Below are 27,845 nucleotides of genomic sequence, written 5' to 3'. Positions count from 1 at the left end.
AAAAGTATTAAGTTCAGCAAAATGGCTCTCCTTTTTTTTTTTCTATTTGTAATCTACAGACAGCTCTTTGTAATGATCTGGCAGAGGAATCTAAAGTTGGTTGGGTTTTTTTCTCCAAAACATTCGTAATTTCAGCAGTAGAAAACTGAAGCACACCCGAGCTCTGAGAAGGCTCTTTGACATCTGCCTCTGCCTGTGTGCTGATTCCCTGGGGTCCCATTTATAACAATCTAACAAGATAGAATCTGCCTTTGAGTATCAGTAAATATGGCTAAAGATCACAAAACTGTACTCATAATTGTTCAAGACTAAAAGGCAGAATATAGTGTTTGATTAATGCTTATGGTACAGGGCCTTTTTGCAAGAAAGAAGTTAAAACAGTAAGCCCCAAAACTCCCTTAAAAAGCCCCTGAGCCCCCACTCCAGCTCCCAGAGTCCTCTGGAGGAAGTTATCCTCATCATGCCAAGTTCATCATCTAAGATGATGCATGTTATTTTTGATTTTGAAGCTGATTGAGGATTCCTGATTGGAGCTGATTCTCCAAAGGGATGCACAATGGTTTTCTGTTAGCAGTGCTAGTACACAGGAGCAAAATCTTTACTGGCCACCAGAAGCACCCATCCCTTCAGGGGATTTTGACAGTGCATTGTCTTGGACTGGCCTCATCCTTACCCTGTCTGCTCTGTGGCTAAGGAAAAACATCCTCAATCCGCAATGCTCCCTATCTAACAATTAACATCCACTAGAAATAATTTGGCAAGGGGAAGTCATGGATGCAGTGGTGGTCAGAGACCCCTAGAAAAGGCACCTGCTTGTTTTGGAAGAACTGATGAGCTGGATTGATGAAGCCTGTGGGCTGGGGCTTGAGGCTGTTTGGGTTAGGGTTTTTCCGGGCAGCCGGCAGCTTGTAACAGACGTTACCTGGGTGGGGCAATTCACTGATTGACCTCACTCCCTCTGGGGGAAGCTTGGGAACCGCTATTGTCTTCACTTTTGGGAGACTTCCCTGCTATCTGGAAAGGTTTACTTCCTTGAGAGATAGATGGATCTGTTTCCATCTATCTCTCAAGATAGAAGTAAGGTCTAGAAGTGGCAGAGATGACAGTGGAAATGCACAAAGAGATGATGTGGGGGAGAGTCAGTGCTAGTCTGCATTCAGGGCTGGTCCCTCTCAGAGGCTCCTGCCAGAGCAGGTCCTGGAAGGAGCCAGTGGTGGGGCTGGGTGCTGGCCAGGGTGCCTGAGGGATGCGCTGAGAGAGGGGTTGTGACTTTTGCAGTGAAAACCCCATGATTTGGGGAATGGGGAAAAGGTACAGAGGGAAAACCTGGAAGATGTGCGTATGCTCCAGTGATTGTTTCTCACTGAGGAAGCTGTGGCCTTGAGGGTGAGACAGTTACTGTGGTGTGCAGAGAACTGTGCTAGCAGAGATACCACACCAGTGTGCCATGACGGGAGAACCTTGGCACTTCTAGAATCACGCTTAAATACTTCTGCTTCCCACTCTCCTGTCCCTATGCTTCTCCCAGCCCTGGCTGTGTGATGACAGTGCAGAGCAGAGCCTAAACCCTGTAACCCTTCTGTAGGACAAGTTGGTGTGGTTTGATGGGTGAAGTGCAGAACACCATCAGCCCTTTCTCCCACCCAGCAGCCCCAGCTTTGTTCCTGGGAGCTGAACAAGTCCAGGAATTTTTAGTGCTAGTTGTTCTTGCTTTTAACTCTCCCATCTCTGCCAGCACCAGCTTTAAGATGCCCACAGGAGATGTGCACTCTCATTTCTCAGATGAGGCAGAAAAGATGTGAATGGGTTTATTTTCCAAAGTGCCCAGCTGCATTCGGGAGGGAATTGGGCCAGCCTGCAGCACTCAGCACCCTTCTGGATGAGGCCACAGGTGCTACTGTCCAAAATTCCAGCGGGGAGCAGGGGAGGGCAGCAGTTCTGTGGCTGGGAGAACTGTCCTCTGGTTCATTGCTCACAGCCCTACCTGTTTGTATGTGCGTGGGTATTTTTGAACAAGCCCTGATCCCTTTGAGTCTCTGTGCTGTTCCCCCCCATCCCCAAACTCCTTGGCAAAGAGTTTGGATTAAACAAAAATGAAGTCACAGGCCAGGCATCGGGGAAGGCAGTGGTGTCTCCCACCCCCTGTCACAGCCTGCACTGATTGGTGCGGATGGGTGGAGGATGTGAGGCTTCATGCCACTTCCTGGGGCCTCGGCAGCATTGCCACTGTGGGCACAGTGCCAGGAGATGGCCTCTCCCTCATAAATAAAGGATCTAAGGAAATTTCACTTGTGAACATGTCATATGGCCCTTTCTCGTGTGGGTAGTCGTGAACCCCAGAGCTGGGTGGCTCAGGTGAGACCCTGTCTGAGTTTGGCTGGTGCCCTCACCTCCACTCTGGGTGTTGGTTCCAGAGGAGCTGGGACTCCTCTGTGCTGTATTCCTGCAACTGGGTGCTGAGGAAGAGAAGGAGGCAGGGGGAAAAGGGCGGGGGGGAGGGGAGGGGAAAAGAGAAAAGATCTGTGACAAAATCATGCAACACCCACGTAAATATTGTTTGTATGAATTGGGTCCTTCATCTTTTGTTAGCAGCAGCTTGTTAATTAACAGCAGATTAGTGCTTCTTTCTTCTGACACATGAATATATTTTGGGCTAGAAAATACTTGTACTCCATAAAACTGTGTGACTGAACAATTCAGAAAGTACCAGCGGAGCGCCGTAATGGATTCCCTTTTCATCCCCTCCCCCCTTCCTCCTCCTCCTCCTGCTCTAAACGCAAGCAGATTTCTGCAGTCTAGTGCAGAAGAGACATGTTAAACACAGCTAAATAAATCATGTTTACTCTTGGCGTTCTTGGTAGTGAAAAATCTGTTGGCTGTTTTTACTTCCTTATTTCTCAGCATTTGCTTCCTACCTGTTTTTGAGCCTGTGCCCAGAAATAGTAGTTTTGTCAAACGAGTAGATTATGCCAACCAGCAGTTCCCTCTGCCAAGGAAGCTGCTGGATCACAAAACCTGGTGACTTCTTTCTTAGAGTGACACTGAGATTCCCACTCTTCCTCCCCCCCACTCCCCATTAGAATATATAATAAAAGTATTAAAATCTGGAGAAGGAGAAAATGTAACCAGATCCTGGCACTTAAGAGCCCAGATTAAGGAAAGTTGAACTTCTGTTCCAGAAGCCCTTCTTTAAGCTGTTTGTGGAGGTGAAAGTGCTGGAGATAGCAATAATAGGAACCAGACATTTTCCCTTTCCCGTTATCATTCCATGTCACATCCCTCCCCCCCCCCCCAAAATGGGAGTGGGTTTTCTTTTACAGTTTTTCTGGTTTCTTTTTTTTTTTTCCTTCCCTCTACAGAGAACTTTACAGCTGGAAAGGAGAGGTAACTAAGCCGTTATTTAACCAAATTGGCTCTGCTGTTGCAGGCAGAGGGTGAGCTCTGGTTTTTGGTCTGAATTCTGCTCCTGACCCTGCATACTTGGGTGGCCCTGCTTGAGTGAGGGGCTGAGCTTCCTTTGCAAGATGGAGTAAATGCAAGTGTGAAAAAGCAATGCACAGTGCATGTATATATATATACACACACACAAATATATATATAAACCAAATATATATAGTGTGGCACATTTGCTGTCATCAGCAGAGTTGTGTTGAGTGGAGGGGAGTGTAGCCCAAAAGATAAATAACTCAATTTTCACAGAATCCTGGGTATTAAGTGCTCCTCTTTGACCCCAGGTGACAACTTTTGAGCCTGAGCCCATATTCCTCACTGCTGTTATCCCAGGTGTCAGTGATCCCAGATGTTACTGTAATATGGATTATGAGCCTGGTGGACTCTCCCTGTTTAGTTTTAAAATTAGAAAAAAGATCCGTTTTCCCATCAGAGCTTTGCATGTATTTACTCTTTGATCACATTGGAAGGGCCTTATCCTGTCTCCAGAGAAGCTTTAGTTCTGCTTTCAGTGGTAACAGGGATCTGGCCCGTGCTGAATATTAGCATTTTAATGGCTTACTTAAAACCCCATTGCTGGTACACTCACAGGGCTCCCGGCAGGAGAAGAGTCCAGCTCTGGGGTTTTGCAAAGCGATGTTGCAGGCTGCAGTGCCTGCTGAAGGAGAGGAGCCGGGATAGCCCATTTGTCATAGATTATTAGTATTGTCAATAATAACATGTCTACAGAAGCCAAATTAATTCCTTCTTCCACTTAGTACTACGTCCAAGAAATGCCAGATCAGTTTCAGAACAGGGGAAAAAATAAACAGAATCAAAGTTTGTATATTATGATCCCTCTGAATTTCTGGTGGGAATACTCTGTGATAGAAATGATATTTCCATAGAGGCACTGGCTGCCAGTTTGCTTAATTACATTAAATAGTGGTATAAACCTCTGCAGAACGTAAACCTCTGTTACAGCCAGTCATTAGAATATTGAATCATAAGGAATAATGATACCAGTGCTAACGGGTTACAACAATCTTTATTATATTAGTGACTGAAGTGTTATTTAAAAAATAAGGTTTGTTGTAGTGGTTTAGGTGTGCATGCATATTTTCTCTGATCACCTATTAAGAGACTGAAGACTGGATTTGAATTTATTACAGGCAAATAAAGGGCTTGCTTCAAGGAAGAACTACTAGATCGCTGCTTATGATTTTACAATTTGATTCCACTTGTCCTTAAGGAAGGTTCATAATGCTTACTGCGGAAATACCATCTACATCTAGAAAATTAGGGTTAAAAGGATGACTTTGTTGAAATTAATTACAGGCTGGTACAGCTTTTTAGTTGGTGACATTTTAGAGATTTTGCTCGTAACACAAGAGGTTATAGAAAGATTTGGTTAGACTGTGATATACAGCAGTAAGCTGTCATTTGAGTATATTGACATTTTCATCAGATACAAAAAAGTCTACTCAGCTTTATTTTACTGGGGTGATAGTTATGAATTTAATATTACTTCCTCATCCTAACCATGGATTTTTGAAGGAATTCTCTTGCCTCACCTTGTTTGTACAGTATGTCTGGTTTTTTTATACACTTTCCTGGCTAAGTGTATTCAGCTTCCGTTTCGAGCAGACTTGATAATAAGCCTTTTTGTGTCTTATGCTTTTATGTTATGGAGAAAGATGCTATTCTGTGCAAATAATGGGTAAATTGAGAGGTACAGGAAAATCTGGTCCAGAAAATATATACCTCAGAAAAAAATTCTTTATGTAGAATGGTTCTTGGTTTCTTGTACTTTGCTCTTAGTTTTGTGTCAGAGTGAAAGGATTACAGGGTTATTATTATACTGCACTTGTGTTTTACCTCTCCTGGTTCAGGGTTAGGTTTTCCTGTCTAATTAGTGCTTGTGACTGGGCAAATTCTGTTTGGATCCAAGTCTTTGGGTAAAACTTCATTGTTCTCTTTAGCAGGGGGACTGGGCACAAGTTTCCAGCATGCTTCCTTGTACAAATGAAACTGGTTCACTATTCCCTTTTTTTGACTTACATTATAGTCTGAACTAAATTGCTGGTTGCTGGTTTATTTATCTGCTTTCTTTCATTATTTAAAGCTAGTTAATTTCCTAGCCTCATTTCCATTCAGAGAGCATTATTTGCTTAGTTGTGCTGGTGTCCAGTGAACTGAAGACTGGATCTCTAGATCCTCAGTGTTCTTCTCATTTGCTGGATTGTTTTACCATCTCTAGATGATCGGTCTGCTCGTTTAATTTGACAGATTCCGTTATCAGACTTGGGGCCACTCGTACACACATAGCTGGAGTAGTTTTCCCCTGAGAGATCCAAAACTCAAAGGGAACCTTCATTTTAAAAATATCTGCTGCTCCCTCCCTCCTTCCCTCCCCAGTCGCTCGCTCTGCTTTGCTTTTTCAAGTTTTATTGGTGTTAGTGAATTGCTCTTCTAAGTGTGAAAGTGCTCCATGCACAAGGAAAAATTTGAAAATTGTAAGTGTGCCTATTAATGCCCCCCCTCCCCCCACTTATTTTAGAGTTGCATTACTTTAAATCTGATGTGTGCATTCACACTAGGCAGGTAGACTATTTTCCACATAGAAATTCAGCACTTACAAAGTGTCTACACTTATATTGCTTTTGGCTAGGGGTGAGCCAAAAAACCAGAAGCTGTGATTCTCTCCCAAAGCTAATTGTTTCTGTATATTAAGTTTGTCCATCTGTGCTGTGCAGGGACATGGCATCACCTGATGGTTCTCCTTTGCATTTCCAGCAGTGAAGCAGTTAACAGTGCTGCTGCTTAATATATTGCTGTTACAGAGTCTTTTTAGTTTCCAGGACATTTAACTAAATCAGGTGGATGTCATTAGCCGATTTTCACAGATGGGGAGACTGAGGCACAGAGGGGCAGAGTGACTTCATCTGCTTCTTTTTCCTCAAGTTCCCTCCCATTCCAGGAATTGCTTTTGCTGCCAAACAGCTGAAGAGCTGCTAAAGCCTCATTTTGCCTAATTCCATCAAGTTTTTTTAAATTATTATTATTTTTTATTGTGAGAGATAGGGACAAAATTTAAAACTATGAGTAGAAAGCAAACTTCAGAGTGAGGCAGTTACTTACCCAAGCAGCAAATCCTGCTGTTCTCTTTTCCAGAGGCCATATTCAGCCTGAGGATACATGTTTGCAATGCAGCATCTGCCAGTGTGTGAGTGGGACTGTTCTGAACGGCCAAGGCAGGGAGGTCCACTGATGTTAACGACTCCTGCTTATTTGTGGCTCTTCCCTGGCCACTTCAGTTCCTTCATTTTAACCTCCTGACCATCCTCTTGCGGCCAAGCCCTCTGGTTATTTGTAGTGGCATTTCTTGTTCTAGCTGCATAAATACATAATTTTGCCCTTTGGAAGCAGCTTTTTCCATCCACCGAGTTCCTTTATTAATTTCAGGGCCTGTTAAATTGCTACAATTTATATTGTAGTAGTTATATGTTTCAATTACATCAGAAATATTTGCTGGTAGATAGAAATATTCATGATATAATCAGGACTAAAATTTTTAGTTCCCACAAGGATTTTTACAACCATTGAAACTCCCCAGGACTTAATTACAAGAGTTAGGGAAAAAACTTGGGAAAATTGATGAACTGTTTATTGTCTACCCTTTATGCCTTTTGGAAAAAACCCCAAACCCTCCACAAATCAGGATGATATATTATTATTGTTATTGTTGTTGTTGTTGTTATTATTATTATTATTATTATTATTATTTGTTGGTTTATTGTGGTAGCTTCTGGACATTGCAGCTCAGATCAGGCCACCCTTGTGTTAGACACTCTGCATCCCCAGAGTGAGAGCTGGGCTCTACTTGAGAGCTTGCTGAGGCTGAACAGACCAGACGGGCAGTCAGTGGGAAGCTGAGCTCCAGGAGAGAATGTGCCATAGCCTGGGTGGCTCATGCCCTGGGGTGTGCACCCCAGCCCCCTTCCCAGCCCAGTGGTCTGCAAACCACCCTCCCGAGATGAGGAAACTCCCTGGTTTCCTGTGTTATATTTTTAGCACATCTGTTGATATGTCATATATACTCATGCCTTATGAAGGTTTTAGGCCAAATACTGCCCTGTTTTCCCATGCTCTTGCTCCCAGTTGCTCTCATAGCAAAGGGATGTGGTCCTCCTGGGACAAAGGCTTGTGTTGGTGGGGTGGGCAGAGAGCACAACAGGGGGAGGTGATGAAGGCTGCCTTGGGGTAGGCGAGAGTCCTTTTTCTTGTCTGTTTAATTGGAGTGAGCCAAGATGTTTCAGTTTTTCTCTTTTCATAGCACAGACAAGGGGTGAGGAGCTAGTTTAGATGAACATCAGGTGGGAGAGAGGCACAGGTAGTCCTGCAGGAGCCCCTGTGGAGACCTGGCTCATAGGGATGCTGCCAGTGCTGCCACGTGGCACCTGGATACCCCTGGGGACCACCCACCCTGGCCCCTGAGTGACACCAGTGACAATCTACACCACTTTTTTCTAAAAGAGGGATTTTGGCACTGCAAAAACAGTCCTGCAGGCATAGTGTGGGCTACTTCTGTGAATTCACATGGTCTCAAGGTAAGCAAAATTCTCCACAGCCTGCCCTTAGTGTCCAAGCCTCCAAAATGTCATACACAAATATGTGGGTGACGTAACATGGATTTTTACACGGTGAGACAAATTGCATGCACTTTAGATATATTGGGATATTATTAACCACACGGGGTGTTCCAAACTCAGTTTATTTATCTTTGTAAAGTACTTCCAGATCTTTGCGTGGAAGGCACTAGAGAAATGAAAAGATTATTATTATTATTGTTATTATTGTTGTTGTTATTATTATTACAGCATCTAACTACTGACAGGCAACCACAGCTGCACGCTCAATTTAAGCCACTCAAATTTAGGGGCTGATTTTTGCAATATGGACTCTTAATGCTTTTCCCCATTGACTCCATATGCAGAAATGTGTGTTCACCTGCCCTGCAGAAGTATCGTTATTCTCCAGAAATATGTAAATGGGGTACTTTTAAAGAAGAAATGAAAATATGGCATAAATTTGAAGTATTCACATTCGCGTGGTAGAATTCAACGGTCGTTTAAGAAGGGCTTCAAAGCAACCAACTGTAGGAGCTGGTAGTTGCTCCTCTGTCATTAAAAAAGAAAATGCACTGATTAAAATAAAGCCAAGGAATCTTGTAGACAAGGGATAACATTTATGGTGTTCAGAGGTCTGACACGAGCTGCAAACAGCCCAGGAAATGGAGATCTGAGTTTCACAGTCAAACGTTTTAATCAGTACGGTTGTGCACAGCCACTGCCGCGTGTGTGTTATGTAATATCACGCTTCACCCGCCCACACGCACCCAGAGACAACAGACATCTTCGAAAGGTCTTGGCATTATTCAGAGCAAAGACTCTCAGCAATACCCCAGCATGGTGTTTAACCTTATCTTTACTTACATTTAGGCTTTTTTTTTTTTTCTCTCCTTCCTTTCCTTTTTCCCCCCTGTTCTTTCCTGTGGTACATCGATAGTGAGTATTTTTGTATCTCCAAAAATGGAGCAGATATAGGGGAAAAAATCCCATTAGCTATATAATGTGTTTTCATGACAGCTTTGAATGTTCTGATCATGTCCATTTTTTTGCATTTTGTAGCATTGTCCTTATGCTTTACTGTAATTATTTTTGTTTTAAGTATAGTTGAAATTTTACATTCTGAAGACACCAATTAATTGTTAAGTGGTACTTAGCCTCTGCTTTCTTTAGATTTTTAAATAAGAAATAATTAACCAGAGTTTTTAAAGGTCTGCAGAAAAGGCAAACAGGCCTGTGAAACCCCAGGATCTAATAACAAAAAGGTGAGTTGGTTTTCCAGTGCCCTAAGAGTTTGAAGATATCCTTACTCTGAGTAACAGAAAGAGCTCAACTACATTTCATTCTGGTATAATGTAGCCCTGAAGTTAACTGTTTTTCAAAGAAAGACAAAAAAAAATTAGCTGGCTGCTAATTAGATGTATTTTAACTGCAAAGTCATTTTAGCAGCTAATATTGTTACTATGTGCTTCAGTGTGAATCCTTAGTGAAGCTATTAAACTGTGAGAGCCTGAACTTATCAGACATTTTATAATGCGACTGAATTTTTGTATCCTTGTTCAGAAATCTGTGGGGAGTGGAGGACCTTTCTGGCTCAGACATGGAAAACACATTTTTTATCAACTGATTACCAGGGTGGGCAGCTGAGACCTCCTTGCACCCTCCTTTTCAGTTTTTTTCTTGCTTTCTTTTCCCTGGCAATAATATTTCTTCTTTCTGTTGCACTCTTTCCTCTCCCAGACAGCAGTCAAGCCCTGCAGTGTGCCCTTTATCCAAGGAAAGGGATTTAACAGCAGGGACTGGTCTTGGTTATTTCAGGATACTTACGTCTCCTGCCTGTTGTATACAACAAGTTGGCGATTCTCAGTAGCCAGGAGGCTCTCAGCATCAGGCAGGCTCCTGCTTTTGCAAAGCAATAGCCCATAGCAGACGGTGGGCTTAACCATCATTTTCCTATCTGTTTCTCACCCAGGATTCTTACTTTGTAATTGCTGGGTTGGGTTTCTCAGGGTTTGGGTATTTCCCCCCATCTTATTGCATCGGTTGATTTTATTCTCCTTTGCTCTCTAAAACAAAGTGACTGATACAATATCCAAACTGATGAAAAAGAAGGTGATTTTTTCCCCCTTTATTTGCTCAGATTTGAATTAGGTTATCTGCCTATCTTGTTTATGAAATTTTGTGCTGTCTTTTCTGCACAGACTGTGACTCCCAAATCTTCCACAGCTCCATTTCCATATTCCTGCGTGCTTGTTCTTTGTTAATCACTTGGCAAGCGCTTATTTGAATATTAAAAATTTCTTTAATCATCAAAGGCAGGAGCACAGCTTCATGAATATTCATATTTTTTCCCTCCTCAGACTGGATTCTAGTTCATTACCCTGCAGTAAAGCCAAACAGTCATCAATCGCGCTCATTACAGCCGCTGGCGTTTTGATTGGCTGCCTGCTGCTGGTAGCCTGCGTCCCCCATCCTCCCGCTCTCCTCCATGAGCTGTCGTGTACCTGCCAACAACAACAACAACAAAAAAAAATATCAACAATGCAAGAATAAATTTCTCCGGTTGAAAAACAACTTTGCAAACTTGTCAAGCAGTCCTCATCACTTTTTTTTTTTTTTTGGTTTTACACCAAAAATTAAAAAAAAAATTAGAAGGGAGAAACTTGAGCTTTAGAGATGAATATTTGTCAAGAGAGTTGACGTAAGTTTCATTTGCATAATGACTTTGTACTTCTGCATTAATAAAATTTGCATATGAAGCCATGTTAATTACTCCTGATCATGCTTTTTGCATTCATGCATAGTAATTTTCTCCGACTTGTGAGAATTAATGTCTTGGCATGGGGGGAGGAAGGGGGGGAGTTGGGGTACTGTCAAATTTCTGTGCCAGTGCCCCTCACTCACACTCTTTCTCCTCCTTGCTCACCATGTCGCCGTTCTTGATCTATGACTCATTTATGCATTATCATTCGAAATTCTTGGGAGAAAGAAATGTATCAATTCAAAGGGAATCCTTGTCTGCCAAAATGAAAAAATCTCTGAGCAAAATACAACAGGAAATCTCTTCCTGCCCTCCTTCTTCTCTACCCGGTGCAACTTTTGCATTTCCAGCTTCAGCAAAGTTTTAGTCTAAGCATCATAATCAGTGTGGGGAAACTGCTCTCAAACCGCCGTGCTGGGGGGAGAGGTGAAGGCTGGTGTGCAGGTGTGTCTGGCCGAGTGCTGGACTCTGGGTGTGAGTGTGTACACTAGTGTGTCTGCCCACACCATGGAGTCGTTCTGCCTTTCCTGGGGGATGCCGTGTGCATCTGCCCCTCGCAGGGTGTGCGGGCAGTGCTCTGCTGGCTGCTGCTGGAAGCGTCTGTGCATGTGTGTTTCTGTATGTGTATGTGTGTGCTTGTGTGCGTTTGCTTCCCCAGCTGTTGGTGTCTGCATAAAGAGACATGGCAGAAAGACAATACTATCAGGTGAGAACAGTCCACAGGAGAGGGTGTGATACAGATAAGACAACTTGTTTTAGAAAAAGCTTGGAAAAAATCTGTTGGAGAGATTAGTGGATATATTTGTCTATCATTTTTGGGAGTGTCTGCTCAAACCTGCTGCAATGGTTCATGTAAAACCCATCTCAGAACATCTGCAGTATTTTCCCTGAACATGACGGGCACAGGGCAGGGATGAGGCTTCAGCCTGCACTCCAAATTTGTAGCCGTACACTGTTTGAGCAGATGTTTTTTCTTTTTATTGAAAGAGAGTTTTTTAATAATGGAGCTGAGCTTTATTCTCTAACCAGCTATTGATTGGACTTTGTGTCACCAGACAGGCACAGAGAAACACACAGAAAAACTTGGTTCATGCCCTGTTAAGTGCTCACACGTCTGCCTGTGCACCTGCCAGTCTGCCGGTACACAGATACACACCCAGGCACCCACCCAGCCAAACACTCGGCACCCCTGGGGCACACCAGCTACGTGTGGCTGCTATTACATGTGACATCGGATGTAAAGCCAGGTCTCCTAATTTAAGATTGCTTCCCCTGTTCTAAGCCATGCTGAGGTGGGACATTGTGAATGCTGCTTTGGCTCCATCTTTGTGTTTTGCTCAGGGACTTTTCTGCATGTGTGCCACAGGAGCATGGTGTTTTACATACACCATATCATATGGCCAGCCATGCCTAGGCTCAGGGAGAGGGGCAACAAAAGGATGCAATTTATGTCTTGATTGTGGCTTTTGTCAGGTTCATCTAGGCTTTTATGTTCATTTTCCATCTGGGGTCATGTCCAATTTACCTTATTTTCTTCTTTGCAAGTTTAAAAATAGCAGAGAGAAAAAAAATTACTCTTAGTGGTGCATGGGAGTCAACATCACCTGTGAGGTGCTGCCATGTACAGGCTCTGAGGATATGCTGAGCCTGTTTAAAGCACAAGAACAAAATCTTCCTTTACCGTCAGCAATGCAGATGCTTTATTTACATGGTGACAGTCCCTGTGCGTGTTTCACACTCATGCTATGTGCAAAACTCCCCTTCTCATCCGTGCAGAATGAATGCAGAATATATAATTGAGATCTGCAGTGCAGGTGAGTGATTTCCCAGTGCTGACCCAAGAGGAAAATCGAGCCTCACACATCGTGTCAGGGATGTCCAAGCGAAACAATGCTGCATGTGTGTGCCTGCTCTCCCCATCCAGATGGGATATTTGCCTCTAAGATTGCCCTGCAGTTCTTGCGGTTTGCTTTCCCGTTAGTGCTGATTGTGGCTGTGCCCTTTGTGGCAGTCAGGGGCTCGCAGGTGTGTTTTCTCTTTGAAACCTCTGTGCAATGTGATGTGGTCGATTGGATGTAGAATTCCAGAGATCAGCTCCACTCCCGTGCCTGTTGCTGTGTGGGCTGAGCAAAAAACTCTCAGCACCACCTTAAGATTGTATGTATGTATGTATGTATGTATCTCTATATTTTTACGTTTGTTCATTTTGTGTATGTCTGTCACCTGTAACAGTTAAGAGCCTCCATCTTCATTTTCAGCTTTAAATAGACCCTTTATGGGATAAAAATCACACACAGGATCCCACAGAGAGGAGCTGAAGAGATGAAATGGGAATATGTTCCTAGCAGATACAAGTTGAGTATTTTTGAACTCAACTGTTATTTGTTCTATAGCTATGAAGAGGTATCATGTACCTAATGGTGGACCCCTCCTTTTCTCCCTGCCTTTTCTTGATGCCACTGGATATGATTTCCATCTTCATGATTTTCCACTTGATCTGATTCTGTAGGACTGTCCTGATTAGTAACAAAGAAGTGAACCTTGAAGTGGTAGTAAAGAGGAGGATGAATCACCTGATTTGACTTTGCCTGTAGGGGCAGACTCAAGTCTCCTGGTCTGGCAGCTGCATGATATTTGTCTCTTAGTGCTGGACTCAGGACTGGTGGTGGTAATCCCTGATCATCTGCCAGAGTCTCTCTAGGTCCACTTTTCTTCTCCCTTGCCAACACTTTTGTGATGCTAGGTTAATAATTTTTAGATTTCCTCACATATACATCAAATCATAGAATCACAGAATGGTTTGTGTTGGAACAGACCCCCCTGCCATGGTCAGGGACACCTAAAAGACCCATTCAACCTAGTCTTGAGCACAGCTTCTCTGGGCAACTTGTTCCAGTCTCTCACCACCCTCACAGTAAAGAATTTCTTTCTAAAACCTAACCCACTCCTATCTCTGTCAGTGTAATGCCATTGTCCCTTGACCTATCACAACATATCTTGTAAAAAGTTCCTTACTGGCTCCCTTGTCAGCCCCCTTCAGGTACTAGAAGGCTTCTATAAGGTTACCCCAGAGACTCTCTTCTCCAGGCTGAGGACAAGAAAAAGACCTTCTGAGTGACAGGTTCAGTTCCATCCATTCACTGGCATCTGGTTCACACAGTCCTTCTGGTAAAATTGTTAGGTACCTTGTTAAAACAGATTGCTGTTTTGCCCCCAGTACCTCTTTTGGGAGGCTTACAGGATCTCTTTGACCAGATGGTGAGAAACCTCCTATTTGAGACCTTTATTCCCTTTCCACACCAGAGATGTGCTTACTAAGACCTGGGAGGACCTCCCTGTACCCACTTGGTGAGAGCTTTTTGCATTTTCTTGCACACCTCAGGGCTGTGCAGATTGCATTAAATTCATTGCCAGTAGACATGTGGGACACAATAGGACTAGAGAGGAGGCTGTTACTCTCAAGGTAGTGCTGTGTGCCAGGGCCCACCGACCTCCACATTAAAGCCCCATGTAGTGGAGTCGGATGGTGCATTTGGTGGGCTTCATACAGTTTCTCTGTGTGATTATCTCCTTCAAAACCCGTAGTAAGGCATCATGATATATATAGGTCCAAGTGGCTGCAAGACCTGTGCCCTTAGTCATGGTGGGACCACAGACACAGCTCAGTATAACCTGAGATGTAGCTGCCCTGTGGTTCTACTCTAAATCTCCATTTCAAGCTCATGACTTTCCAAGCAATGACAAGTGCCCAGGCAGCTCAACACAGCCTAGCTGTTTTTATTGTATTAGGAATACAAGATACAATTGTTAAGTCATTGGAGGGAATCTGTATTATTATTTGCTTATTCCATGAAAAAAGCAAACATTATTTATGTCTGTTACAGTGGCAGTAGGGTGGTACCTACACACATAGAAATGCATGTCCAACATCAGTTTCCACATGCATAGCGCACTGTCTTGCCAAAAATGCAATGTAGGTATGATCTGGATAGCAGTTATCATTACCTGCTTGTATAGTACTTCCAGAGAGATCAAAGAGTTACAAAAGTCAAACGACAGAGCTCCCAAAATAAAAAAAAAGTCCTTCCTTGTCCCACAAGCCGCAGAGATGGCTTCTATTTAAAACCAGTCCTCACAAAAGAGCACAAATTTTATCCTCGATGCTTGAAGCTCAAGTATTTACACAGGGAATTTAGACTCTTCACTTGTGGTTTTGGCAAAAGCTTCACACAAATGTTTTGCACTGGTGGTCTCTTAGCCATTTAAGATAAACGCCAAAATCAAATGCAGTCCTTGCAGACTGGAGCGCTGGATGCTGTGCCAAGGATGAAGTATCCCCATTTGCCTCACATGTGTAGCTGTCAGATCAACATGCACGCCTGGTTTTCAAATAGGGACTCTCAAGGTGGAGAGACTCCCTTGGAATATGTTGCATGTTTAGGGTCACAAGGAGCATGGATAAATATTCTTCCTTGCTGCCACAGTGTGGGTTCCTTTAGCAAATGTTGTTTTTTCTAGGGTTGGAGGGAACACAGGTAAATATTTCTTCTTGCTGCCATGGTGTTTGCCTCTATCTGCAAGGTGCACACTCATGCACAGTCAGAGATGCCACCATTTAGAAAGAAAGCATTTGCCAGAAGGTACCCCACAATTAGCACACATATTTCCTGATCTAAATACAGGGGAAACTGTGGTTTCTGATCTACCACTGTGCGGTAACTATTGGCAAATGCCAGCTTTTTAATGGCGACTGCTCCACCACATATCTTCATTTAGAAACTGGCCTTGATTAGTAGCTACCCTTTAGTTAATAACTCAGTGGCAGGCATAGTATCAAATGGAGAGGTTAGGATTCCCAATGGATAGAAAGTGGTGCCTTTCACTCAGCTTCCCTTTAAACTCTGCTAATTTGTGCCAGCCAAAAACACGACTCCTACGTGATTTTATGTGTGTCTGTGTCTGTATTTGTGCAGGTATATGTCGATATTTAAGACTTGTATCTTAGTTTTTCAAAGTCACAGAGTTCAGTTTGGCCTAGTGCCAGGAGGAGCAAGCATTTCCAGTGGAGCAGGAGAAAACTCTTAAATACAGCTTTTAAATGGCAGGTGATTCCTAGAGGGGTTAAAAATAAATAATACGGTTGGAGGTTACAGTATCATCTTTTAGCTACCAGGAAAAAGGTTGTTCCCTTCCTTGCAGGCTCAGTAGGGAATCAGCCTGCATAATCGGGGCATGCAAAATGCACAGCTGGCTGCAGCTCAAGCGGGAAGGCAGCGCATGGCCGCCAAGGCTTCCTTCTGGGAGCTCGGCTCCTGGCACCTCACTGAAGCCATTTGAGCTCTAAGTCACCTCACTTTGTCCGGGCTGGTGTGTGGAGCCTGCTTCAGCAGTGGCTCAGCAGAAAGCCTGCCCAGTTTTGTGTCAGCTCAGTGCATTAACACAGCCATAAAACAATTATCCCCCTTTTGATTTGGTCCCTGAGCAAGTGCTGGTGGCGACGCTGCTGCCTCCGGCTCTTCTCTGTGCCAGGGCTGGCCATCCCCCACCTTCACCCTGCTCCATGCCCACACAGGCCCCCAGCCTGGGTTCATGGGTCCTCCAGGTCTCTTCTTATTCTTCCCCCACGGCAAGAGCCTGCCAGCCTCAGCTGGACCCAGAGAGGGGTTCAGACCAAGCGTGTTGTGCGTTAGGCAGCCAGCCCCACTTCGCTTGTTTGATGCCTCCTCTGTCCCTCCAAACTTAGATCCGACTGACAGTTTTTTCTATTGTTTTTTCTCCAGGGCCGTCCAGGCCTGCAAACCTGCCGGGGGCTCCCATAGCTGCCTCCTCCCACCCTCACACATCCGTGATCACGTCACCTCTCCGCGCACTGGCCTCCCTCCCGCCCTGCCTTAGCCTGCCCTGCTGTGGTGCACGTGCAGTCTCAGTTGGCGGGACTCAGACTGAGATTCAGACTGAGACGTCAGGCACATTTGGATGTCATTGTCAGTTGTCAGGTAATAGAAATACTTTTTTTTTTGTTGCTATCTGAAGGTCAGTAGTGCTGCCAAGTGATGTCGTCTTTGCTGTGGGAGAGCTGCCTCTGCTGGGTCGCATGGGGAAGGCAGAGAAAATGCCCTAACCCCCCTCCACTTCCCTACCTCCTTCCGTCTCCACCCTGGAAGAGGATGGGGAGTGGGAAAGGGCATATGACTCCCTCCATTTCCCCATCCCTCTCCTCCTACCTGCCCACTCTCAGTTGTCACCTGCGGCCACTGCCAGACCTCTGTGCCATGTTGTGAACAAATGTCTGAGACTCCTCACAGAATGTGATACCCCAGTATCAAGATTTCATCTCTCTAGGCTGTTTATTTTAAGCTTAATTGGATAACATTTAACATCTGAGGTATTTTTATTTCCTTCTTTTTTGCCCTTCCTTCTCAATTATTCATATTAAAGGCTCTCCTCTGCATCCATATGCACGCAGGATGTATGTGCTCCATGCTATTTTCTCCCTTGCTTTGAGAAAATGCTCCTTGGTAACTCACCATGCATCCCTGGCCTCTACCCCATCAGCTTTTCTTTTCCTCTATTCCTTTTGGATGTCTGACTTTTGTCACCACAAGGAGGGGAAAGTGATGTGAAAATGAAGGCACACCAAGCTAGCCAAAGAGAACACAGACATATTGTCACCAGACCACATAATTTCAGACCCAGAGATCTCTTTGAAATCAGTGGGTGTTTCTGAGCATGGCTCAGTTGCAAGACTAGGTCTATGTTGAACTGTGGGCCGGCGAGGTGAAAATGGGGAGGGTTTAAAAGAAAATACAGATGTGGCAAAATCCACAAATGTTTACGGAGTCTCACTGTGGTGGGCCAAACCCCACAGGTCTCATTCATGATAATGTGCATGTAGTTTTAATAGGGAGTTCCCTAAATGTTGCTGGATAAGTAAAGTGTGAGGACCAAAGGATTTAGAGAGACAGCAATGACTGTCAGGAGTAAAGCCTTCGGGAAATGGCTCCTCATTTTCTCCCTGAAACTGGCAAAACTTTGTTGTGCTAGCTTTTTCCTTCTGCAAGCAGTGGTGTACCACCTGGCTACAGTATGCTGTATATCATGAGAATGCTCCTGTAGATCTCTCACTGATGTAATAAAGCAAGATATAAAGTTTTGCAAGAAACTTAAATTTGTATCTTGGAAATCCTGCATCTTGAGAGATAAAATATTCTCAGGAGGAGGCTAAGAGCACTCTGCAGGGTGCTGCGTAGATCCTGGGTGAAGTTCAGGGCACACAGAGAAGGCTCCCATGCAGCCTGGAAGATGCTCAGCCTTCACCTATCTGCTTGCACTGGGGCACAGGTTCTGGGCTTGTAGCAATGTGCTGTGTGGTGAGGTGCTGTCAGTAAATTAGGGGTCTGGTTAAATTTTCTATCCAAGCTGCTGTATGCAGTGTGGCAGGGGTTCAAACTCTGCTTTATCAGCCTTGGCAGATTGACCAACTGGCCTGAGATGGGTGTCCAGACCAGCTCTTGCAGATGGTGAGTGTTGGATCAGAAAGTCAGAAAGCTTCCCTATGCCCTGCCTTCTCTCCTCCCAGGAAGCAGTAAACCAAATTGGAACTGGTCTCATGTTTTGCTGTCCTCTGTCTTAACTGGTGTAGTATGTGCACACAAGCCTTTGGGAGACAGGTAGTTGTAACACTGAACTGGATGCCCTGGTTCCCTCTTGCTTCTGATGCCAGTAGCTAATGGGAATGGAAGCAAGTACAACTAAAAATAGAAAAGGGAGGAAGGAAAAACTTAATAAAGAATGTGGGGAAGGTGAGGCTTTTGTACTTTGCGTACTTGGAGTTCTCACTTTGGAGTTCTGTGCTGTGAGTTTTCAGAATTGCCTGTTTGCTGGGAGAGTGCTGCCAGCTCTGTGGAGAGAGAGCTGCTATCATGGCTTCCTGTAGTTACTGCTGCAGTCGGCGACACTTAGAGAATAGGTTTTATCAAAGTGCATGTTACATGTTTATGACAGTAGTTGGTCAAGGTCTGCTTGAAAGAAACATTTTCTTCCCTTGAAAAAGGAGATTATGTCTACTTAACCCTTTCTTATCTCCCATAATATTCACTGTATGTGAGCCTAGGCATGGCTTAAACCCCACGGCAAGGGTTATGGGATCTTTCTGTCCCCCAAAATGTTTTGTAGAAATGAAAGAAAAGTGAGTTCTTTGTGTTGATTAATAATCTAGCGACAATCCCTCCATTGTGCCCTCTTTTTTAATATAGACATTTACAACAGTCACTTGCTCCAGCTTTAGAGATCAGCTTGTCTCTCTGACTTGATTAGCCTTTTATTCTGTCAGCCCTGTTCTTGCTTCTGAGGAATTGGTTACTTCTTTGAACAAAAGCCATCAGCAGTTCCCGCCTCCCCTCATCCTTCATAATTTCTTACCTTTCCTGTTTTTCAGCATTTATTTAATTCAGTACCTGGGGATTTTCCATGCAGTTCTCAAGCAGACTGCAGCTCTGACGGCTTGAAGTTGCAGGTTCTCCAAAATCTTTGCTGGGCACTCACAAACCGGGCCCTCAAGAGTACCTCAGAGCAGTTTGTGCTGGAGATTCCAAATGACTGGCTACTGGTGGGATTTGGGGTACATATATGTGAAAAACGGCGTTTGGAAATCTCCGACCTAGATAAGAGTGGTTGTCTGGGATGCTGAGTAGTGTTCAGTCATGCGCAGAGGAAGTTGTGCTGCCTCATCCAGAGCTGTTAGGGATCTTTAGAAAACGTGCTGCTGATAGTTTCAATCCCAGCAAATGGTGCTGGGAGGTCTGCTTGGATGTCCACTCTGCTGCTCAGCCAGTGCTGATCGTGGTCCCCTCTGTCTTTGTACAATTCTTTGTGTTCAGGGCACCCCAGGACGAGGAATTTGCAAGTAAAGGTCTATGTTTTTTCATGTGATTTAAAAAAAAATCTCTACCACTGGTTCAATCACTCTCAGTCTATTTATTTTTTAATATATTTTGCCCCAGAAGCTTTTGTCAGTTGAATTGGGTTCTCCCGTTCAAATGTTTTTAGTGCCTATTTAATTAGAAGTTGGAATAGAGTAATGAAATTCACAGGGTTGTGTAGCTTGGATCTAAAATATAAATGGGCAAAGCATTCATTTTGCTTTACCCCTTGCCAGATTAGGGTGCTTTTTTTGAGCCTGCTTTTTATTTCATTTCAATGAATTGCAACTGCTCAGAGTAACTGTAAAACGCACAGAGTTTTTTTTGCATAACAGAGACATGCAAATGATTGTTGAGAGACATAATTATGTAAAGAAAAGTATATGCCTGTGTGCATGCATACATACACTGCAATGCTTTTTGTGGGGCTACTTTTTCACAATACATCTTCATAAGGCTCTTTTTATGATGCTGATTTATTAATATTGTACATTAAGGCTTAAATTGTCAAAGCTGCCTAAGAGATTTGGATGCCCATTTCCCATTAAAGTTAACGAGAAATGAGCATTGAAAGTCTCAGCGCAGAAGTGCATGGCAGTTTACAGTGTGCTCTCCAAAGAAAAACGTCCCTGCCTTGAAGATAGTATGGTGCAAAAGCCCCAGGAAGAAGATCGTAGTCAGCCTAAGACAAAGGGGATTGTAATGGCACAGAGAATAACTTATCCCCTGTGCCTGCATTCAGATGTATACTTGATCCAAATTCTTTGGACCTGGGCCTATGAGTGAGGGTTTTATATACCCGTGTAAAGATAATTAACTCTGTCCAATACACATATATTAATCTAACCAGTGAAACTGCTTCCTTCCCACACGTAGGCTGATGGAAGGAGGTGGAAAGCAATTACGATACTTAGTTGCATGTATAAAAACAGCAAGTAGGCATGGACAACAGCGATTAGTGGAGAGGGCTGTGAAATTTAAGGTCTAAAACAGAGGAAGGCATGGGGCCATATCTCAGAAGAGAGGAACAAGCTCCTGCTAATTCAAGGAATCAGCTGTGTTAGTCATTAGGACATTCTGAAAATCACAGTCATCTTGTAAAGTTAATATCAATTTACTTGGCTACTGAAATTCTACTTACTGCTTCATTTAAGTAGTCTGGTGTTTTCTTGGCAGAGGTTAAGGTGACAGTAAAGATAAAAGCAGTCCCTGTAAGTAAATCATAGGTTTTAAAAGAATACTTTTCCCTCCATCTATTATATCACCATATTAATTTTATGTTGGTTTTATAAGTGGAGTCAGCCAATGAGAAGAGCTAGATTAGACCACCCTGCTGTAAAAAGCTTGATGCAATTATTACAGTCTGTCTAGAAAGAAGTATTATTTCAAAAACTTTTATGTTAATGATATGGTATGCACTCGGTGCATTTCTTACTTGAGCAAGAAGCAAGCTTTTGTTCACTCCAGACTGGGTTTTGTTAACACAGGAGGATCAATGGAAAACAAAACAGTAATCAGAGCAGAGAATGCAAACTCATCCAGCAAAAACCTTCTAACTCATCATGTCCCAGGACAATGGTTGATACTCTTCTTTTCATTTTTTGCTGAGTGGAGTCTCAATAAAACCCCAAAACCCACTTGATTTCCCTTCAGCAGTGGGTGCTGTTTTGAGAGGAGAAAGAGGAATTTGATATAAGTTTTGAAGGACAGACAAAGGTCCATAGTTTCCCCAAGACCCTTTGTAAATGTCTCTTTTCATTTTTCTGCATAAAGAAGAGGTTTGCATAAAATACTGGGTAATGTTCAGGAAAGATGTCCCTATTAGTCATGGTTACATGTATTTACTTATTTTAGTGAAATATTTAATGCATGCTATGGTAGAATCGACTTTGTGGACAGTACTTACAGAGTGCAGGGATGTGCAAGAGATGTATACACTAAAAAGAGTAATGCATCAGTCTGAGTGCACACATCCATCTTTACACCTATCCCTTGATCTATGTGTTCATTCATCTGTCCAAGTATTAAAATCATATGTGACCTGCTGTCTATGCAGCTCCCTGTCTCACTAGTTATTAAAATCAGATCCAAACTCAAAATAGATGGATCTAACACAGACTGATTTTTTTGACTGAATAGTGTGTCAAGAGGCAGCAAAGAGACCTCAAGATTGCAGAGGTGACTAAAATGAGGGTGCTGCATGGGGCAGGGTTGCTGGCAATGTGTGCTTGGCTGCGGCTTTGTTCTAGACAGAGGGCTGATCACTATAACTTTTTAAGTCCTAATTATGTCAAGTTAAGAACCAGCAGGAGCAATAGTGATATTTAAAGGTGCTTTAAAGTGGATGCTTACCATTTCCAGACACCCCAGCAAAAAAGAAAAGCCCCTTAATTGCAATATTAATGGGTAGAACTGAATCTGGTAGTCTTGGGACAAAAAGGTTCAAGGCAACGTTGCCTGCAGTAAGGACAATGGTTCCAACATTGAGAGAGTTAACTCAATCGCATACCACTACACTGAGCCCGAGAGTCTGAACTCTTCAAACGCTCCAAATGGAGAGCTAAATCAAAGAATCCTGTTTCAAATCCATCCAAGATGTTGCTGTTTTTCTCCTCTGACAGGAGAAGCATTTGGAAGTGCAGTTTCTTTCTTTTTTTATAGCTGTCTTAAAAAGGAGTTTGGATGTTTAGCACAGCTGGTGCTCATTACATTATGCACTATCAATAAAATAGCATGTGTAATTAATTTTTAATGCAGTGCTGTATGCAGCGCTTTAAAGCAGTTACTGTATGGGGAGAGCCGGCACCGGTCACTGACATCAGAAATATTGAAATAGAGGGCTAGATTTTGCATTTTTAAAGGATTCATGTGAGAGTGGGGGAAGGGTAATTCCCAGCCAGCAATTCTCTGGCCACAATCAAATTTAAAAATATAGGAACAAGATGGATGAAGGTGATTTTATAATTTGCCTATTGGAATAAATGAATTTATGTCCTTTTGAAGTTTGCTGAGCGATGGCTGGATTAGGAGTAGGTGACTTCAGAGCATAGGTAAGAACCAGGAGATCACACAGCAACAGATCCATATTTGTTAAAGCCCAAACAGGCTTTGGTATCTGGTGGGAGATGAGGTAAAAAGGGAGCTTATAGGAAAGCAAGGGAAGGACAATTTCTATCTCATTAAACAGGTTTTTTGTTTTATTGCAGGGCTTCATTCTTGTGCCTTGTTGTGCCTTGTTGTTCCCATCAGTAATCACCCCCATTTTTTCCCCTTGATTCACTAAACATTATGGAGTATTGGTAGTCTGGAAGGGAGAGAGTAGCTTGGTTACAAAGAGGCACCACTGATGACATGGTTTGTGCTGCTCTGACAGAAGACACAAACAAATTAGAGTCTTCTTTTTTCATGATGTTTGTGCACAAGACACCAGCATAAGTGAAGACTGCTTTAATTAGGCACAGTAGGTAAGGTTTGGGCACCACCATGACTCTCAGCAGCCATTATGTCCAGGAACACCTTGGTTGACTGAAGGAGGAGCAGACCTCTTTTTGAAGTTGCAGTGTGGTGTATGTTCATGCTTGGCAAAGGGACAGGAATGGCTTTCATGTTTCTGCAGCAGAGTAACCACCAGGGATGGCTTGCAGGATGGGATCAGTCTCTTCCCTGCTGCCACTGTTTTCCCATCCATTTTCAGAGAGTTGAATGCTTCTTGGTGAACACTTCCTAAAAAGAGAAGAAATCAACTGCAGGAAGAGAAGGAAGGAAGCAATCACCTAAAAAGCGACAAAATTAGGGGTAGTGCTTGTCAGGTGCCTTCCCTTTTGGTTGGGCAATGCACCAGCTTCCTAAGAGCTGATTTACTTTTTTTTATACACATGCACAAGGCATAAATGTTTGCAATTATTCTTTCTTTCTCTCAGCAAATTGCCATTCATTTGTACATAACATATGCTAAACAGTTCACTTGTACAGCCTCACCTGGCATATTCAGGATGGAGTTTCCTCCTGCCCCTTCAGCAGTAGCTTTTTGTCATCACATTTCTTCTTGCTTTCTGTCAGATTTGTGCGGATGTGTTTGTGTGCCTGAGCCAGGAAGTGAATTGGCCTGTTCAGTTTGTGAGAACAGAGATAAATCTCTCGTGCACAAATATAATGCTCAGTGTCAAAGGAAGTAGGACAAGCTATGGTGTATGGCGTAGGTAGTTGTGATGAGAACTGCTCTTTAGTTCACAAGCCAGAGTGGAAAAGGTGGAGGGAACAATGAGGTGTTGTACATTTTGTAGTGAAATAACTTAATTTTATTTTATTTGCTTTAGAAGAATTGGATCATTTATTCCTGGGGTGGCTCAGGTTTAGGCCAGAGAACTGCAAAGAATTACCATGTGTCCCTCCAGAGCTGTCTAATTCAGAGGACCTCTGCTCCTTTGTCTTCTGAGTGCTTCATAAAAGTAGATGAAAGGCAGGGTTCTGTGCTCAGAGAGGATGCTTTATGTTCAGAATGTGATTTGAGTCAAAGAAGCCATGCTGATGCATCTCATGTGTGTCCCACTGGGCTCCTGTGTTGTGCATGTTGGTCCTTCTTTCTGCTGGGAAGTAAACAGCTGAGCAACTATTAGCAACATACCTTTTTATGCTGTTTGCCTTCTTTTGGACAGGCTTTTTCCAGGCAGTTTAGAGGTACGTACAGAAATCTGGTAGGCTAGTGTATGGTACATGCCTCTGGTATCTTTATTTTCCTCTTGTTTTTGTCTAAATCAAACCATTTCTCTGGGTCCCCGTTCCAGGTAATGTAACTTGCCATAGCACAGGCTGGGTAAGCCAGGTTCAGTGAGACACTAAAACATGCACTTGGAAGGAAGCAGGCAAAAATCCCACATAGAGAAGGCTTACATTTTTTATGAATTCAGCTGTATGAGTCAGAGGTCCTGGGACTTCAGGAATGAGGTTAATGCAGGCACTAAGCAAGACGATGGGGAGACACAGCCGCTGGAATCATGCTATGAAATGGTGCTTTCTAAATTGCTGTCTTTGCTATTCACATAAAGGATGTCTGGTTAGAGAAGAGCTGGTTTGCACAACGTACCTGCAGCTTTTATTCTTGCTTAAACCTCACCTGGCTATTTGAAGCCAACTGTAAATGTATTATTTTCAGAACATCCCCTGGCAATATGAGAGGAGCATCTCGTCCTTCCTGTGTGTCAGGCTGTCTCCTTACATGTCCTGTATTGACCTAGATTACTTCACGTGAGACACGGATCTAAACCTGGTCCCTATATCTCTTCCATGGCTGCATGACATACGTGGTGCTTCCAGGGCGTGCTGTACCATGCCAACAGTCCATGGAGAGATGGGTTAGGGGCTGCCTGGGGATGCTTGGCTGACCATCTTCCTGTGAAGTGTTTTCTGACTTCAGTGGTGTTATACTGTTCTGCGAACTGCGAACCTGGTCTGTGGAAATCCAGGACACACAGAGATTTAAGTAAGAGTCAGAGTATTGCTGGGAAATACATATAATTTAAAACCGTCCATGGTGATCATGGACTCTTCTAAGACATCAGCACCAGAGCCTTCTGCCTGCAGGGGAATAATTTTTTTCAGTTTGCATCTTCTAACAGAGTTTTGGGTTATTTTCTCATCACTTCTGGTTGAATAGGAAGAGAGTAAGTTAATTTATTATGGCACAGACAGGCTTATAATATAAAGTATGTCCAAAAATTAGATCTGAGTGTTTATGGCTTGATTAATCCAAATATTTTATAAAAATATGTGAACTGTTGATTAAACTGGGAACAGGATCATTGTGGTCATACAGTGAGGATAAGATTAGTGAGTAATTTTACCTTCCTGTAAAGCCTTATTAAAAAAAAAAAAAAAGTCATTCTTTCTCTATTTTTATCATTTTCTCTTCAAAAGGAACTAATTTGTCCATTGTAAATTTGAGGTAGAATCTTAAAAGCTCCACAGTCTATTGAAGCCAAACACTTCATTATCATTATCAATAGATACATAGAATAGTTGTAAAACAATCCTGTGAGATTGCTGTAAACTCCTTCCCAAATTCCTTCACACTTTCCCTTCCCATTTTCCATGAAGAGTGCTGTGAAATCTGCACCCATGCTGCCCCTGCCTCTATCACCCACCACTGTCGCCGTTCATTAGTGCAGCTGAGCACACTCATAAATGTCTGAGCTCTTCCCATATTTAGAGCTCTCTAGCCAGCAAATCTTCCCTTCTGCTCTCCCCTTTTTGAGAAAAAAACCAACAGTCAGGTTTGAGGTGGGCACTTGAGGTATAATTTTAATTCAGTGACCTGGTATCATCCAGAGCTATAAGGGAGAGCAAGAGTGTGGGAGAGAGTACCATCATTGCTTAAATAATTTGCTCCTTGCCCTTTCTGTCTAAGTTTTCCAGGCTGTGTCTTGTGATTATAAACTGAGATTTCTTGAATTTGTATTCTCCTTAATAGGTAAAGATGAGCGAAAGCTGTTTTTCACTTTCTCTTCACTCTTTCTTCACAGAAGTCTTTGCTCTCTGGGACTGGCTGGCACTGCTGGGGAGGTATTTCCCAGGGGATTTCATTGCCCCAGGGTTAGATTTCCCCATCTACACAGCAGCATGGAGCTGTATTGCATATAGCTCCCTCCCAGCAAGTCTCAGTGAGTCACCATCCTGCTTGCTGGCTGTCTGCTGGGAACAGGATGCTCTGTCCTAGGCCACCCTGGCCATGGAGCTTCTGCCCATCTGCATCTTTCCTTTCCCCTGCTCTGCCCTAGACATTCATATTTCTTTCTGATTTTATATATAACATTTCACCTTTTCCATCAGGTAGGTCCTTCATTCATTGCTGTCATTGCCAGTGGTCCCTGCAGACATAATTACAGCCCTTTTTTTTCTAAAACACAAGACCAAAATGATATTTGTTCTTTTTAGTGTTTTTTAACTTCACAATTTTAAAAATGGAAATGACTTCTGAAAATAAACACAGTTTGCAATGTACAGACTTACTGAGCCAGCATGAATTTCCTTAATAAGCTGGGGTATGTGTGTGTGTGTGTGTGCATGTGTGTGTTTTTCCCCCTTAAACCTTGGAATAAGAGTGCTGTCTCTTTAAATCCTAACTCAAACTTTACTGGCGATTTTACAGAGCCTGGTTTCATTTATAGTGGAGCCAGACTTGCTGTGTGAGAGCCGTCCGCATGCTGGAATTAGTCTTAAGCTCGCTTCTGTGGAGTTGCCAAATTCCATGTTTGTGTTTTATTTAGAATTCTTTTCACGGCCAGTCGAATCTGTTCAGGCACACATAGGCAGTGTTGCGCCCCATGGAGAAAATAAGCAAGTTTGCGTTTTCTTTGGCATAGGCCATGGCCACAAAAGACTGCGGTCTAAAGAAACATTTTTTAAAAGCTATTTTAACCCATAACAGATGTATAAAGTAGGCACACACATGCCAGCTTCCTTAGTTTTAATTAAAAAATAATTATGGCTTTAATGGGATGCTAGTGACAAATTTGGATGAATGGTGGGTGACATTATCTCAAGGCTTGCTTCAACTTATAAATTAGTGCGTTTCTCTTGGCCAGTGGTACAGATGAAATTAAATGAAGGAGCAGATTAATATTTCTTAAAGTTACATTGAACCAAATGAAAAATCCAATCAAATAAAAAAACATGGCCTCTTCTTTCCTCTCTTCGTCAGATCCCCATTTGCACGACAGAACACAGAGGAAAGGTTATTTTCTCTGCCTGATAATTGATCTGGCCAACGACAAACTGGACTTAGGTTTTCAGGGTGCCTGTCCCTTTTGTAATTTTGCATTGGTAGCCACATTGCCAAATTACTGTGATTAATGTCAGCAGGTTCTTCCATTTATAACCACATCTAACCAGCTAACACGGTACCTCCGAGCCAGGAAATCTTAAATATAAACCCAACCCGACATGTTGCATGTTGCAATGGTTCTCTCTCCATACCTTGGCTAACTGGCGGCGCTGCTGGCTGTGATTCCCACATCTTTAGGCTATTTTCAATTTGGGGCTTTCAAGGCTCACCAGAACTGGGCTAGATGCACAGGCTTGCACAGGTAACAGCAGTTTGTATTTATGAAG

The 27,845-nt window shown here is 43.2% G+C and overlaps 1 protein-coding gene across 4 annotated transcripts in view; it reads left to right on the top strand.

Moving 5' to 3' along the window:
• Window positions 1–27,845, top strand: part of BCL11B (BCL11 transcription factor B) — a gene marked incomplete at both ends in the record, with an annotated part of 90,604 nt that overhangs the window by 25,219 nt on the left and 37,540 nt on the right. For 2 of the 4 annotated variants that reach the window (XM_082284308.1, XM_082284307.1), the window contains one exon: window positions 16,599–16,814. The exons of the other annotated variants lie outside the window; for them this stretch is intronic. In XM_082284308.1, the coding sequence (XP_082140434.1) occupies window positions 16,599–16,814 (216 nt within the window). The remainder of the gene's footprint in view (window positions 1–16,598; window positions 16,815–27,845) is intronic. 4 annotated transcript variants of the gene reach the window in all.

This window comes from Coloeus monedula (assembly GCF_965178545.1).
Source record: "Coloeus monedula genome assembly, chromosome: 6".
Classification (NCBI taxonomy): Eukaryota; Metazoa; Chordata; class Aves; order Passeriformes; family Corvidae; genus Coloeus; species Coloeus monedula.
This window is presented reverse-complemented; position numbering and strand designations above follow the sequence as displayed.